The 17,135-nt window shown below is 45.2% G+C and overlaps 1 protein-coding gene across 2 annotated transcripts in view; it reads left to right on the forward strand.

Annotated features, from left to right (window-relative positions):
• The window catches only part of LOC147898263 (Translin family protein), a 163,803-nt gene that overhangs the window by 119,211 nt on the left and 27,457 nt on the right, over window positions 1-17,135 (forward strand). For both annotated transcript variants that reach the window (XR_015541519.1, XM_087379078.1), the window contains exons 4-5: window positions 16,593-16,734; window positions 16,913-17,062. Coding sequence is in view for 1 of the 2 variants with exons in the window: in XM_087379078.1 (XP_087235204.1) it covers window positions 16,593-16,734; window positions 16,913-17,062 (292 nt within the window). In the remaining variant the exon portion in view is untranslated. The remainder of the gene's footprint in view (window positions 1-16,592; window positions 16,735-16,912; window positions 17,063-17,135) is intronic.

Raw genomic sequence — 17,135 nt, forward strand, 5'->3', positions numbered from 1 at the left:
TGAGTGTCATGGAACTGTATGATCAGGGGTTGCTCTCGGTTGGTGAAACCAGCCTCAACAACGTGAAGGGTGGTGAGGATCCACTTAATTACAGCATACATAGTAAATTGACAAGTAAATATGCACCACAGAACAAATCACAGGGGAGCCAAAGCGCTCCTACTCAAAAACAAGGACATCGATTGACCCCAAACGTTGGCGCCCCTTGCGGTATTTATTTAACATTCATTTGAAGCCAAGCAGCTGATTACAAAGGTCTTTGGGAAGTTGCACCACAGGCAAACCAACGCCTGCAGACTCCCAGTCCATCCCACCTTGTAATTCCCTACTCAACTTCAGACGGTGAACGGCATCCAATCACTAAACAATCTTGTATCCTTAGCCAACCAAAGCATGCAACAGAGACCCCAATAGCATCCACTGTCTGAGCCACACCTGCAATTGCACAACCAAGTGCCCAACCAGCCAAATACGGCTGAACAACTGCAAGTCAAAGCCCTCAATAGTTAATTATGGTGCAATCAATTGACAAAGCTCTTCCAAGCGGGTTGCCTCAATCTATAGCCTCCCTAGCCACTGCCCAACATCATAAATCAACCTTTCTTCGCGAGGAAAGAAACCCAAACGCAATAACTAGCCAACAACCAATCAAGGAACGGCAAAAGTAGGTAAAGACAAGCCTTCTTCTACCCAGTATTCACAGAAGAAAGGTCACCGGGGCTGGAAAATCCTAGATCTTGCAAAGAAAAGCTGATTTTGCCTTGGCACAGCCCCAAGAGCAGCTTAGAAACAAACACCCATGCCAGATCACAATCTTCCCTGGACAGCCTAGTAGCAAATCACAATTTTCTTGGGACAGCGTGGAAATACCTGGAAATAGACCGCAGTTCCTGTAGCAGCCTAGAAACACCTGGAAACAGACCCAGAACAGGACGCAGTCACCTGGCACAACTCGGAGGACCTGAAAATGAAATGGTAATCTGCAAAGGACACCCTGGCTGATATCACAATCTGCAATAGGCTCCTAGATCAGGTGCGATTTCCTCTAGCAGGCCCTGGATGCATTGGTACTGGCCCTGGCTGATCTCTAGCAGCACCTGGCAACTCACAACTGATGATCTGGCTCCTTCTGGAACTGATTTGGCCTTTTGAGCCCAAAAGAAGAGCTATGGGCTCTTTTTGGAGTCCTATGCTAAAATTAGCAATTTTTAATTGCACCACTCTTTTGGCCCTCTTGTTTCACACTTTGGCCCTAGGAATTAATTACCTAGTAACTGGGCGCACATTCACTATTTCCAAGGGTCCACTAGGGAATTTTAATTCCCCAAGTCCTGCCCCATGGTTGGACCCTCGTGCCCCAAAGGTTCAAGGCACTCACGCGCAAATTACGGGAGTCACAAATCAAAAGTCCCATAATTTCACGTCCTCATCATAGTTGGGGTCTCTCCCCACCCGCCATGCCCTCTCCCTGTGCTCAGCCACACCCAGAGTAGTGGCCACAAAAGCAGTCGCATCTGCCATCGGTGTAGCCTCAGTGCATGGGATCCCATGTACTCTGATGTTGAGAGCCTTGCTGGCTCTTTGCTGCTGCGCCATGAGGGTGGCCAAAACAGTTACCCTTGCAGGTTCCCGTTTGGCCATGTCAACCCATTTGGATGTGTCCTTAATAACATATTGCATGCTCGCAATCCGTGCCTTGACAACCGGGGTACTCCCTGGGACTGTGTGTATGGTTGTGACCTCCTACCGGAGCTTGCGAGATATCTTGTCTGAGTCCCTAAATGAGACCAGCCTGCGGCGCGAGCCTTTTCCTATATGATGCGGCTTTGCTCCTGATTGAAGCAAAACTGTTCCTGTGCAAGGTGTGTCAGCTCCATCTTGCGCACACGGATACTATGTACCTCCATGAGTAAGGTCTCCCAAGCCTCTGGTGTGTCAGCTGGCTTGTGTCCTAGCTGAAACTGGAATGGCTCTGACATGAAAGTATGGGGATCAGTCCGGAAGTTGGGCGGTGACTGGGTGAGCTGGGTGAGGTACGGAGATGACAGTGGAATGGATGAGGCAGTCCCAATGGGATGTGGGAGCATGGGCTGATTGAGAGGGAGAGGGAAGAGAGGTTGAGGCGTAATGTGGAGTAGTGTATGACACCTCCGAAGTAGGTGTCATAAGCGGTGAGAGAGTTGTAACAGGAGAGGAAGGGAAGGAAGAATCAGAGAAAATCAGAGATTTACAGAAAAAGACTATGCATGCACCTTTGAGCAGTGAAAAGAGGGAAAGATGAACCAAATGCATTCTGAGTGCTCTTTGCAGCAACCAGGAAAGGGGCAACACAGTCATTGATGCTTTGGCCACTTTGTGGGTATATGCCTTGAGTTGATAGCCCGGTATTGGCATAAGTTGTGAATGCAAGACACGTCTTGTTGAGGTACTTTCTCTCTGAAAAGCAAAGGCTGAGTGCATCAGTTGCTTACACAGTGTGTGTGAGAGAGTTGCAGATCTCAAACAAGTTGCAGAGATGGTTTCACGGCAGCATGCCCAATCATCCCATTAGGGAATGGCAGAGTCTAACCAGGTACAACAGGCTGAGGCTATGCAGATAAATAAAGAGAATGCCTACAGAGAGTTGATTACTCAGCTGGGAGAGGCAACAAGCGATCCCTTGTTTCGTAGGATGGTACAACCTCTTTTTGAGGGAAAGCCAGAGAAGCCTTCCTCTGGAGCAGATCAGGAAGAAGTGGTGGTGGGCAAAAAGAGGAAAAGAGCAGGTCCTTTTTCCAAGAAGAAGAAGGCGAAGCATCATCACAGTTCATCCAGTTCGTCTTCATCTTCTAGCTCTACCTCTTCATCCTCGACATCACCTCCTTCTTCAGGATCTTCAGAGTCGAAGAAGAAGAAGAAGAAGAAGTCCAGTAGGAAGGCAGAGACTAAAGAATTCAAGGACGGTGGGAAGTCAGTAAGATTTGCCACTTACAATGGCCAATATGGCCAAGCTGAAAAGGCTATGCAGTTCATAAGGCAGTTTGATGCTGCCTTTAGTTTGGAAAAGTTCAGTGAGTCCTCAAAGCTTCGTATGGTTGGTTTACACTTGACTGGTACAGCCAGTGCATGGTGGATAGCTAAAACAGCCAACTATGTAGCCCCTAGGAAATGGAAGGACTTCAAGAAAGCTTTCTATAAACTGTTTATTTCCAAACAGTTTTGGGATCATGTCCTTCTGGGTTGGGAGAGCATTCATATGGAAGCACAAGATACAGTTGAGTCTTACAACCAGAAATTTTGGGATGCATACTTGCAGGTTTCGCCTTTCAAGAATATTTCTGACAAAACTCAACTCAGGAAGTACAGGGCACTCCAAAGATACAAGCCCAAGTGAACACCAAAGATATTAAAGAAATATCAAATCTTATGCATTCAGCCAATGTGGCTAGTCTCATGTACATACAGGATCCTAACTAGTGTGCCTTCACTATAGGCAAGGTTACCAGGGGATAAAAAGCTAGCGACCCCCAAGTTTGAAACAAGAGGGTTTCCCAAGGCTTAGAAGAGGGGGTTTCAGTCTCAAAAGCCAAGGGGAAACCAAGTGCAAAAGCCGTATACGGGAAGACCACAGTTTACCCCTAAACAGATTGAAATTTTTAGGAAAGAGGGTAAATGCTTTAGGTGCGGCAAAGAGGGGCATGTGGCTGCGCAGTGCCCAGAAAAGCCTTCAACTTTGAAGGGAAAAGAGGTAGAGAAGCCACGGGGACTGCAAAAGCCAATGGCAGGAGGAATTCTTGACATACTGGGTCATGTTTCAAACCCAGAAGAACGAGAATTGCTGCTATCATGGGGCAAAGTCAGAGACCAGCAAGCGCTGATTTTATTTGATCGAGGGGCTACTGATAACTTTATATAAGAGGATCTAGCCTTGAGGCTGGGAATAAAGACGGAGGAGTTGGGCAGGGCTTTGGATGCCAATCAGATGTTCTGTGGAAACCCTGTGCCAGTCACTCCCTTGGTAGGGAAGCTCCGTCTTCATGTACAAAGTTATGTGGATCAGGAAGACTTCTTCATTTCTCCACTGACACATCATGATGTAGTCTTGGGTATGCCTTGGTTTCATCGCAAGGCAGTGAAGTTGACTCTTTCTGAAAGAGTGATGGAGTTTGTACATAGGGGCAAAGTACATCGTGTGGTTGCTAGGAATAGAGGGGAAACTATTCCCATTGTATCAAATAGTTCTGTTGGAAAAGAAATAAAGTCTGCAGCTTCAGCTTACATGGTTTTTGTAAAAGAGAAAAATATGGAAATGCATGCTGAAATAAGTGAGGTAGATCAAAATAAATTTCAGTTTCTTGAAAATTTTAAAGATTGCTTTTTTGACGCTTTGCCAGGGGAGCTACCCCCTGAAAGACTTGAGGATCATGGCATAGAACTCATTCCTAGCAGCGAGCCACCCAATAGGCCCCCATACAGAGTTAGTGCAACTCAGCGAGAGGAGATTATGACTCAGGTGCAGGACTTGTTGTCCAAGGGGCTGATTCAGCCCAGTTCTTCTCCTTTTTGTTTCCCTGTACTGCTAGTACAGAAGAAAGATGGCTCATTCCGTATGCGTGTTGATTACCGTGCATTGAACAAAATGACCATCAAGAATAGATTCCCTATTCCGCGCATTGATGATGTGCTGGATCAGTTAAATGGAGCTTCAGTTTTCAGTAGGATAGATTTAAAGAGTGGCTATCACCAAGTGAGGATACATCCTCAGGATGTGCACAAGACAGCGTTCCGCTGTACTTTTGGGTTGTATGAGTATCTGGTGATGTCTTTTGGATTGACAAATGCCCTAGCCACTTTCAATAGGATGATGGATCGTATCTTCCAACCCTACAAACAGTTCACTGATACCTTCTTCGATGACATAATTGTCTTTTCTAAGTCCGAAGAAGAGCATGAGAAACATCTTGCTATAGTGTTTCAAGAGCTGAGAAATCATTAGCTCTATGCAAACAGCAGGAAAAGTGAATTTTTCCTAGAGGAAATCCATTACTTTGGGCATATAATATCCAAAGATGGGATACGGATGGATCCGGCAAAGATCCATGCCATTCAGGAATGGCCAGAGCTGAAAACTGTGCATGAAGTTCGAAGTTTCCTAGGCATGTGCTCTTACTACAGAAGATTTATCAGGCATTTTGCGGATATAGCCGCTCCACTCCACGATCTTACTAAGAAAAATGCAACTTTCAGATGGGGAATTCCACAAAAGACTACACTCAAAGAGAGGCTGACCACAGAGCCAATCTTAATAGTTCCAGATTTGTATCAGCCATTTGATGTGGATTGTGATGCTTGTGGGGAATGTGTTGGGGCTGCATTGCATCAGAATGGTCATGTAGTAGCTTATGAGAGCAGGAGACTCCGGGATGCAGAGAAATATCTGGGAATCTATGAGAAAGAGTTATTGGCTGTAATTCATGCCATCCATACTTGGAAACATTATCTTTTGGGTGCAGACTTTACTGTTAAAATAGATCACCAAAGTCTGAGATACTTTTTGACTTAGACAAAGCTTTCCGAGAAGCATATGAAATGGGCAAATATGCTGTCAATGTATCATTTTCAGATTGTCCATACTCAAGGAGTTCGGAATAGAGTAGCAGATGCTTTGTCTCGAAGACCCCAGGTCAACAATGTGACTATTGCTTATCATCAGGACGTGGAAGATATGAGAGAGCAATATGCTAACGATGCAGATTTTGGTGAGATTTTACAGCAAATGCAAGAGGGGTAGTCTACCAGTCACTATTCCCTGAAAGATGGGTATTTAATGAAAGATGGCTGCCTATGCATCACCCAAGAGATGAGGAAAAAGATTTTGGAGGAATGCCATGCACCTCCCTATGCTGGGCATAGAGGAATTACAACAACAACTCAAGCACTAGAGAGGTATTTCTTTTGGCCAAGGATGCGAAAAGATATACATCAGTTTGTTACTGAATGCCTTACATATCAGAAAGTGAAGTATGATAGACGGAAGGCACCTGGCCTACTTATGCCTCTTCCCGTGCCTCCGTGGAAAAGTATTGTAATGGACTTCATTTTTGATTTGCTAATATCAAAGTCAGGGAATAATGGGATTTGGACTATCATTGATAGATTCAGCAAGCAAGCTCATTTCATTCTGGTTCGCAAAACCATAATGGCAGATCATATGGCTAAGCTTTTTATGGCACAGATCTTTAAGAACCATGGTATGCCTAAGTCCATTTGTCAGTGATCAAGATCCCAGAATGGCCAGTCTATTCTGGAGAGCTTTATTTGATAATATGGGGACGAATTTGAAATTTTCTTCTTCTTTCCATCCCCATACAGATGGTCAAAGTGAAGTAGCAAATTCTACAGCATTGGATATGCTGAAATGCTATGTGGGTGACCAAGGTTCAGACTGGGAAAAGTACCTACCATTGATAGGGTTAGAAATGTATTTTTGCCTCTTTGTAGAAACGATACATAAGTGTAAAGGGCCTTTTAGCTTTTTATGTTTTAGATAAGAGAGAGAGAGAGAGAGAGAGAGAGAGAGTTTCTAGTTTTTTGAAAGAGAGAGAGAGAGAGAGAGAGAGAGAGAGAGAGAGAGAGAGAGAGAGAGTTTCTAGTTTTTTGAAAGTTTTTGTTTCTTGACTTGCTTGTTTATTTTTGCTTAGTCACCTGCTTCGTTTCTTCTTTATTTCTTGTTTTCATTCTCTTTTCTTTATTTGACGTATTTTAGTAAGCACTGGGTTTGCCCAAGAGACTCCGCGGGTCTTTAGAAACCGAGTATAGTTGCTTATGCTTGGGCACTGATGATGACATAAGTGTTGCTTTGCTTGCTAAGTATGTCTTTCTTTTGTTTTTCATAAAAGTTTTTGTTTACTTCTTTTTTCTTCTCTTTCATTTTTTCTTTTATTTTCTTTGTAGATTTTTTATCTTTAGAACAACAAAAATTCTAAATTTGTATGATTGGACTTATTCTAGCCTTACAAAGGTATATAAAATATAGTACACAGCTCTACAGGGAAAGCCCCCTTTGATGTCATCTATGGGAAGGTGATTCTGCCACCTATCCTGAGGACCAAGGACGAAATATTTGTAGCTGATCAGTTTGTGAGAGACCTCCAGACAGCTTACAACCAAGTCCGGACAGCAATTGAAAGGTCTGAAGAGAAGCATAGGAGAGTTGGATATAAGCATAGGAGAGTTGGATATAAGCATAGGAGAGTTGGATCTCAAGGAAGGGGATTGGGTACTTTTGAAGTTCGAGAAAGCTAGGCTCCGCAAGTTTAAAGGCAAACAGAAAGTGTATGCAAAGTTATCTTTCAGGTACTATGGTCCTTTTAGGGTTACAGAAAGAATAAATGAGGTTGCATACAGATTGGCATTGCCAGAGCATTGGAGGATTCACAATGCATTCCATGTGAGTCTTCTAAAGAAGTTCTAGGGACCAGAGCCTACTGAGCCAATATCAGAGGATCCATCAGAAGTGGATGAGCTAGAGGAGGTCCTTCAGCCAGAGTAGATTGTGTACCATACTGTACGCAAAGGCTCTCAGGGCAAGGAGTTTTACAGGTATCTTGTAAAATTCAAGAATTATACAGCATTGGATGCCAAATAGATGGATGAAGACATGTTGTCTGATCATCCACAGCTTTTGGATGTTTACAAGGAACCTTTTTAGTTGAGGTCAACTGAATAGAAGCCGAGGGGATGTCACCACAATGTAAATATCCTAAGTTAAAGTACAGTTGATCAATTATCTGATCATAATTAAAGAGTTTTCATATGTGTTAATTATGGTCAAAGAGTTCTTTTAATGGTCAAAGAATTGACTACAGTCAAAGATACTTGACTCTGGTCAACTAAGCGTGACTTCGGTCAGGGAGACTTGGTTTATTACCAAGAGGATTAACTACGGTTAACCAGAGAATCACAGAGCTGACTACGGTTAGAGAGTGTTGGCTTCGGTCAACGAAAGTTGGCATACGCCAAGAGGGTTAACTACAGTTAACCAAGTTGTGCCAGCTTCGGTTGGAGAGACTTGGCCATAATTAAGGTGCCACGACCATTGGTCAAAGCTCCTTAATTACGACCAAGAGGGTTGACTTCGGTCAACCAAGAATTGTGTTCTATGTTTTGTTCACATCTTTGTTCAATGGAGACATCCACCTGTGACTAGGATTAGTCCCGAGTGTATTATTTGCATGCAAAAGTGCTAACAATTAATGGGTGCCATGGTGGTGCGCTTTAATTAATTGTGGCAGGTACGAAGAAGGGTTATTTCCCTAAGCGCTACGGAACCTAACAAGCATCTAGGAGGCAGTTCGCGTGACCAAGTGCTTCGAAGACTCCAGAGTTGCCCTTAGTGGCATGTAATAGAACTTAGTCTAGATTTAGACAAGTGGCATGTTGCCAATTTGAAATGAGCTTGAAGCTCTTGTAATATGGATTCACGTTGGATTTTGTACCATGACAGCTCTACGTTGAACTATGTACTCCTCCTCCTCTCAAATAATAAAAACCTTCGGGGGTGTCCAGCCCGACGATTGTCCTGGGCCCTAGTGTATCTGTAGAGAGAGGGAGTTTTGTTTTCCTGTGATTTCAGACAGCAGGAAGGGTGTAACAGGAAAGGACGTTTAATGATGGAGATAGCCTACGTTTAAAGCTGGAGATTGCATAGGGGGCGGCATGAGTGACATTTGAGGAGCTGGTTCCATTGCTTCCGTAGGAGGAAGCTCGGGAACTGAAGTACGAAGGATCTGTAGAGGATAAGGCCTTGTATGCCAAGGACAACAGCAAAGGCAATGGCAAGGGCAAGCTAGGCAACGACAAGCCCAAGAAGAAGGGTGAAATTTTTGAGAATGAGAGGAGGCTTCTGATGATGAAAATAAGAAGAGAAGAAAGAAACAGAAGAAATGCTTCTATTTTGATACGACATGACATTTTGCTAAGATTGCAGAAAGAAAAAGGCGGATCAGAAGAAGAGGAAGGACTCTAATCAGGATTCAGAGGAGACAAAAGTTTATGTGGTAACATGAGAGCTTTGGTGACATCTCCATGTGTTATTGAGGTAAAGTTTGCAGACCCTAGACTAACAGTAAGGATGTTTGACATTGAGATGTGGTCAGAAGAAGAATCAGATACCTTTGTGAAGGTAAAGGAAAATCATCGAGTGCTTGGAGTTCTCCAGGTGCTTGGCTGGCAGCACTGACATGAGGGAGGATTCTTCACGAGGACCTTTGGACTTAGACTCTAGAGTTGGATGGGAGCTGTTAGATTAAAGGGGGCATTACAGAGTTACACAGTGTGGTAGGGTGTGCCTCCATGAGGTGCATGGTTTGCATTCAAAGCAACAAGCTAACAGGTGGATAATCTGGTATGTACATTCATTGTATAGTCATTTGAACCTTTATAAACTGTTGTGGGCAGATTATGTGTTTTGCATTTCTCAAGTGTTAAGAGATTGGAGTGTGTATGCCTTCCTGGAAATCAGAGGAGGGAGGCTTGGTGCTTCTCCAAGGCTCAGAAGCAAGGTTTCGCAAGGTGAAGATGGTGGACTTGTTGAAGCCTTTGGGTTGGAAAGAGGGACACTTACAGCAGGTCAGAGTGTGCCGAAGCCAGAGGGATACTGGTTTGAGGGCTCATTGGGAGCTCATGGTCCAGGTATTCTGGAATTCCATTTGGAGTGGACCTATGGTTCTGTTGCTGGGAGCTGGAACTGGCAGAGCAGGAGCCAACGGTTGAGAGACCAAAAGACGATGACGACTTTGAGGTGTTCCATAGGGCTCCGTCATGGGAGCTGATGGACTATCTTCATTGATGGATTGGGATTGGCCCAAAATGGTTCGGTAAAAGTGGGTGTTGGAGTTTAGCTGGTCACCTCCCTATTTGTAAGCCCCCATATGAGGAGAGTGTCGGGGAAGGTGGACCATGATATCTTGGGGCTGCCACATGGGCAGCATATTGCTTGCCATGTGGGCAGCAACAAGACAAGCAGTTGGCATCTTGGAGGTCCCCGGGTGGACAGAGGTTGTACAAAACTGCCACGTGGCAGGCGAAAGCATCACGGGGCAGGTAGGTACAGATCTGGAGACCTAGAAGGTCACGCCAGCAGCAAGGGAGCCCGCAGGGATAGTATGGATGGCAGCGCCTGTGTACGTGACTGCTGCAGAAGGTACAGATGGCAGGAGCTGGTTGTACGGAGCTGTCCCGGAGGTTCCAGTTGCTGCACAGGGCCTGAACAGAGGCGGCACAGGTCGAGAATGTTTGTGCCAGTGTGGAGCAGAGATCTGGCCAAGAAACTGCATGGAAGAAGCCGCGGGACAGGGCAGATCTGCCTGGGCCGGTGGCTGCCTGCCACGTGGCAAGGGGGCAGGATTCACAGACCCCAGTCGGTTTCACACTGGGCCTGTGGCTGGCTGAGTTGGTTCATCCAGAGCCGCCAGTCGGCTATTTTGGGGGGGCTACGAGCCCCTACGAAAAGGGAGCTGTGGGGGTTCACATCTCATCCAGTCCAAGAGCCATTTGAAGAGCAGGTTGGAGCAGCAACACAGCAGATTTTGGGCCATCATCCAGGAGGACCAGGGGCTGCAAAGAGGCTGGGTATTTGCTGCAGACAAAAAGCTCGAAGGTGTTTTCATCCTAGGCTGACGATCAAGGCAGGAAGGGGGACGGATCAAAGGGGGAGCTTGGGCCTCACCATTGGCTGCATTCCAGAGCAGCAAGGGGACTAGCAATCAAGGTCAAGCACTGCCTTACCAGTGGCTGTCGAGGAGGATCAGCCTGAAGGTGTGTTTGTGGGGCATGACAATGAGGCTGACCTAAGCTCAGAGGGACCACACAGGCCGAGTGTTTTGAAAGCTGCAAGGAGGTAGGAGAACATCTGTTGTAGGTACAAGAGTGCACACATCCAGATAGCACTTTGCTACTATAGGGTGTCACATTGGGCATCACTTTTCGTAGTATCCGTTGTGGATGGAAATATAAGTTTTGTTGGTTCTACATCTCTCCTGTGCATTGCTTAGTTAGTTGCTGCACTCATCTATACTAAGTACACATAAGGAAAGAAGTTTTGGATTCCACACATCTAACACCACTTTGGGAGTTCATGGGCTCTATTAGTCTTCTACTGTGTGTACCCTTTGTTTTCTACTAATCTGTCTGCATATGGGGCTGCGTGATATGGGAAGTGTAGTCTTACCTAGGATGGAGTATGGTTGAAGGTTGTCTGACCTCTAGCTCAAGGGTGATCCCTGAGGGATCTACGCTTGGGTGGTGACGCAATAGCCGCCAGGTTAGGGGTGACTAACTTGGAGGGGTTGTCTAACACCATGAGTTGATGCAAGAGCTTGCTAAGGCCTGCTGAGTGCTATACTAAGAACTCAAAAACCAAACGCAAAACTAAAAAATCTTGAAAGAAAACAAGGTATGTGATCAACTATGACCCTAGTGCCTCAGTATCCCCCATTTGGATATCTCTTGCCATGGTGGGGGGCTTGGTCTTCGTGATTTCTGTATCTGGTGGTCCATGTCAATAGTGATACCTCAACTCTGATAGTCCTTTTGGAGTAGAGCCAGAATAGACTTGACCTCCATCGTGCGTGTTGTGGTCTGTCTTTGCATTATGCATGGTTTCTGTGTCTTTGGCTCCAATGGTTCTAGTCTGCTCTTGCTAATCCACTCCACCCTCATATTGGCTAGCTCCTCCTCCTCCACTCTTGGTGCCGACTAATTTGTAGAAGTCTGTGACATGTCTCTTTGGTGGGGGGCTTGGTCTTCGTGATTTTTGTGTCTGGTGGTCCATGTCAATAGTGATACCTCGACTCTGATAGTCCTTTTGGAGTAGAATAGACTTGACCTCCATCGTGCGTGTTGTGGTCTGTCTTTGCATTATGCATGGTTTCTGTGTCTTTGGCTCCAATGGTTCTAGTCTGCTTTGGCTCCAATGGTTCTAGTCTTTAGCTAGAATAGACTTGACCTCCATCGTGCGTGTTGTGGTCTGTCTTTGCATTATGCATGGTTTCTGTGTCTTTGGCTCCAATGGTTCTAGTCTGCTCTTGCTAATCCACTCTACCCTCATATCGGCTAGCTCCTCCTCCTCCACTCTTGGTGCCGACTAATTTGTAGAAGTCTGTGACATGTCTCTTTGTACCTTTGTCTCCTGTGACACCATCACCTCTTACTAGGTGATTTGTCTCAATAGAGTCTCTATGTTGCCACGTCTAGATTAAGTAGAAACTGATCTAATCATAAGAATCGATCAACCGGATAATGGTCTGAATCTCTGTCCAACTTGGAAAAGGCAGTGATAGCATCCACGAATCTCATCGTAGAGTGGGCATGTACATAGAAAGTGCTCATCTGTTTCCACCTCCTCCCGTGTGCATATCTTGCAGATCCATTGCTTCTAGATGTGCCCGTGGGTTTTCCCTATCTCAATCCTCAATTGGTGGGACGAGATCTGCATTTGTCCAATGGCAATCCTCAATGCATGTGGGACTTGTCTCTCCTTCAAGTACTGGGGTGTGATCACTCCATCCTTGGATACTCTCAGGAAGCGATCGTGGATAGAATTGGAGCTTGGAGGGAAACTCTTGGTCCCCCCTCCAAAGTCCATGACATATAGAGCTGGAATAGATCCAACCGTATGATGCGGTCGATCTCATCTCATGGAATCTGAGAGGTTGGGGCATTTAAACTATAGTGAAAAGATGGGAGTCGATCCATTTGAATAACCTAATAGCAAATCATCTGGATATATGTGCATACCAGGCCATACTAACCCCTATGTCCGCTAGTCGCCTATACGACTCGAGTGCTAACCGCGGTAGTCTCCAACTAGGCAAGGCCCAAATCCGATGGTGATATGTCACTGTTTGAAAAATGGCATCGATCTGGAGTGGTGTAATGGCAAACTTTGCTTTTGGTAAGTGAAACTATGTCGATGCAATACCGCTCGTGATCTGAAAAATGGCATCGATCTGGAATGGGCTTAGTCTGAATCGAGGACCCTATAATCGCCTGTAGCCTCTCAAATCTCCTCCACTTAGTCACCAAGAGATCAATCCCCTAGAAGGGTGGTGCATACATGGCTGTCAGCCACACCAGGGTATCAAATAACCATCCCTCCGTCGAGGGATCTTGGGAATGTGCCTCAAAGTACTATCGCTCTAGTCGAGCCAGGCTCCCTGACCTCATATAATCCGTGCCTTGGCTGCATGAATGATCATGAACATTGGTCATGTGAAGACTACCCCTATGTATGTGTAGGACCACACTATCTCCATGGCTCCCCTTGGTAAGTGAAACTATGTCGATGCAATACCGCTCATGAGGTGTTGAAGATCATAACCTTGGCCTTACCAATGTTGACTGTCAAGTTTCTCTCCCTGCAAAACACCTCTAGGGCCTAGATATCTTTGTAAGCCTATTGATGAGAAGAGGACAATATGATTTGCATATAACAATATTTGTATCATCAGGTCAGCAAGCAGCCACCTCTCACGTCCAAGGTAGTCAATGAAGATTGTGATCTCATCCATGTAGTGTCGGTATGAAGGGGCATTACTGCTTCACTCCGATCGTGCTCTCAATTGAAGCTGACAGGTCATCTGGGGCACGTAGTGTGCCTCTGATTGACTCATATAGACTCATCACCCCCAAGATCATGACTTCTGGGATTTGCATCTCTTGAAGTCTCCTAATCATATGAGATCGTGGATGTAATGAAGGTGGGAAAAAGAAGGATTTTAAGGGGGAAATAGATGGGAGAATAGTAAGGGAAATGTGGGAACTTTGGGGGACTATATAAGTCAACCCAAAAGGATTGTAAGGGACTTTTTGATGTGACATCTAATCCTATCTACTCTCCCTCCTGCTACCTGCTGCCTACGCTCACACTTTCTCTCTCTCCCTCTCTCTATTCCCTCAGACTTCTCTCTCTTCCTTTCTCCTTCCCCTTCTCCTCTCTTTCCTCCCTTCCTTTAGCAATGCACCTGTATTGGTGTGCCCTGATTTCTCACGGTCTTTCATTATTGAGACGGATGCCAGTGGCAAAGGTTTAGGGGCTGTCCTAAAACAAGAGCATGGTGTGATTGCTTTTGAGAGCAGGAAGTTTAATGCCAGAGAAATGAATTATCATGTTTATGATCAAGAGATGCTGGCAATCTTGCATGCTTTTGCAAAATGGCACCACTACCTATACGGTAGCAAGATTAAGGTCAAAACGGATCACAGGACACTCAAGTACTTCTTAACGCAGCCTAATTTATCCATGAAGCAGAAGAGATGGCTGGCTGCAGTTCAGTCCTATGATTTTGACATTGAATATAGAAAGGGGAAAGAGAATGTGGTTGCTGATGCCTTGTCCAGGATGTGGTCATGCAAACTGTCTACCATTTCCACGCTTCATCAAGAGTGGATACTTGGGATTCAGGAGGAATACATGCAAAATTCTGATGCAGCTCCTATTTTTGTGGAGTTACAGAGTCCGTCCAGCCAAGGACATGTTCGATTTCAGCTCCGAACGGACTGTTATGGTGCAGGGACAGAATTTATCTTGTGCCAGACTCCAAGTACAGGTTGATGGTATTACAGGAAATGCACTCATCCCCTATGTCAGGGCATATGGGTATCACAAAAACATATGAAAAAGTCAAGGAGAGCTTTATTTGGGATGGTTTGTGGCGAGATGTGGTTAAGTTTGTTAGTGAATGTTTGCCCTGCCAACAAAATAAAGTGGACAGCCGGTTACCCGCAGGCCTTCTGCAACCGCTACCCATTCCTGAAGGCAAATGGACTCACATTGCCATGGACTTTATTACAGGCTTGCCTTCTACAGATAAGGGTTGGGATAGCATATTTGTGGTGGTTGACAGGATGACTAAGCAGGCCCATTTCATACCGACTAAAACTCGGTACTCCGCTTCACAGGTTGCCTGGCAATTCATTGAGTATGTGTTCAAGCACCATGGTTTTCCTCAGGAGATTGTCAGTGACAGGGATGCTAAATTTATGGGTCACTTTTGGAAGGAGTTATTCACTCAGTTGGTACTTCCCTTGCGCCTAGTACTGCTTATCATCCACAGACGGATGGTCAATCAGAGAGGGTGAACAAGTGGGTGGAGGAGTATCTAAGGCATTACTGTCATGACACGCAGAAGTCTTGGGACAAATGGTTAGCATTGGCTGAATTTTGCTACAACAGCACCAAACACCTCTCTATTGGCATGAGTCCATTCGAGGCTATGTATGGATGCAAAGTGGGAATGCCTTCCAGGGTTGCAGACTTGGCTGTGAAAAATCAGCAAGCAAGGAATGATTTGGAGAGTATGAATGCCCTTCTGCAGTTGGCTAAGAGGAATATGCAGGATGCCCAAGCCAAGCAGAAGAAGTATGCGGATGAACAAAGGAGGTACTTATCTTTTGAAGAAGGGGATTATGTGCATTTACGTCTCCATAAGAATCGATATTCCTCGCTGAAAGGTAATACCAACACAAAGCTTGCCCACAGGTATTATGGCCCCTACAAAATCATCCGCAAAGTTGGGCAGGTAGCATATCAGTTGGAACTACCCAGTACCTCTAAGATCCATAATGTTTTCCATGTATCCTTGCTGAAACCACATGTCGGACAGCATGTCCAGGTTCTTCCTGAGCTGCCTCCTATGGATGAAGAGGGCCACATAATCTATGTGCCGGAGCAAATCAAGGGCTTCAGAGATCATGTACTCAGGAACAAAGCCTACACAGAATACCTCATCAAATGGAAAGGTTTAACGGAAGATGAGAATTCTTGGCAACCTGAGAGCATTGTGCAGGACTACCCCTATCTCCTACAAAGCTGATCAGTTTCTGTTGTATCCTTCTCATCCAGGGCACCCTCTTGGAAATTTTGAGGGCAAAATTCTTTGGGAAGGGATGGCTGTAATGAAGGTGGGGAAAAGAAGGATTTTAAGGGGGAAATAGATAGGGGAAATGTGGGAACTGTGGGGGACTATATAAGTCAACCCAAAAGGATTGTAAGGGACTTTTTGATGTGACATCTAATCCTATCTACTCTCCCTCCTGCTACCTGCTGCCTACGCTCACAGCCTCTCTCTCTCCCTCTCTCTATTCCCTCAGACTTCTCTCCCTTCCTTTCTCCTTTCCCTTCTCCTCTCTTTCCTCCCTTCCTTTTGCTACTCTCTCCCCATCTCCAAATCTGCCCCTTCCCCCTTCTCTACAGTGGAACTGTGTCAAAAAGTCTCTACAAAGCAAGCCTAGACTTTCTGAGATTGCCTCCTCGATGATGGCTCGTAGCCTGTAGAGTGAAGGTGTGATCTAGAGGAGAGTGCTGACTTTATGACCCAGCCTATCCGAAGGCCCACTTCCTTTGTACGTTTGTGAAGGTGCTGATCTCAGACGCAAACATATATATTATATATACATATTATATACATGTATGGTTGTGTTTGTGTATGTATGTGTGTGTATGTACGTAGGTTTCTATGTGTGTCTGTCTATCTGTCTGTATGTGTAGCTACATTCAAGAGAGAGAGAGAGAGAGAGAGAGGATTATGTCTCAACCAAAAATGTACCTGCAGACTGAACACCAAGAATAAAGATGTAGTTTTGGAGCAGGCAGAAAGGGACCTTGCAAGTGTTAGAGCTGATCATGTTGCGCGTGTTGCAAAGGAATTGGAGGGTCCTGAGTTTTGGAAATTCAGAAAAGCTTACTCACCAGGGGTCTTGCTTTTTCTCTATTTATGTATTCTTGTCCCCAAATTGGAGGGTTAGGTTAGAGAAGCTTATGGTTTTTGCAAGTTTGTTGTTGGATGCGTGGTCAGGGTTTTCCCTGTATGGGGTATGCTTATCATATTCTGAAGTTTTGGGGTTAGTTTGCTTATGAATGTTGCTTTTGCAGATGCAAGAATATGTGGAGGCTGCAACCTTTTTGGAATATTGCAAGAATGGGAAGCTGCTAGCGCTGGATGATCTGAACAATAGCTTTTCCTTGCTAAAGGATGCTTCTGATAGTGCGTTTAGAATGAATGTATCTGACTACCTTCTAGGGGTACAATCTCATTTGCTCGCATTTGTCTATCTTTCATTAATTGCTAGACTCAAAGTGTCTGAGTGGGTATTCA

Source organism: Dipteris shenzhenensis, chromosome 9 (assembly GCF_047967505.1).
Source record: "Dipteris shenzhenensis isolate YYH24624 ecotype China chromosome 9, Dip_SZ_1.0, whole genome shotgun sequence".
NCBI classification, from domain to species: Eukaryota; Viridiplantae; Streptophyta; class Polypodiopsida; order Gleicheniales; family Dipteridaceae; genus Dipteris; species Dipteris shenzhenensis.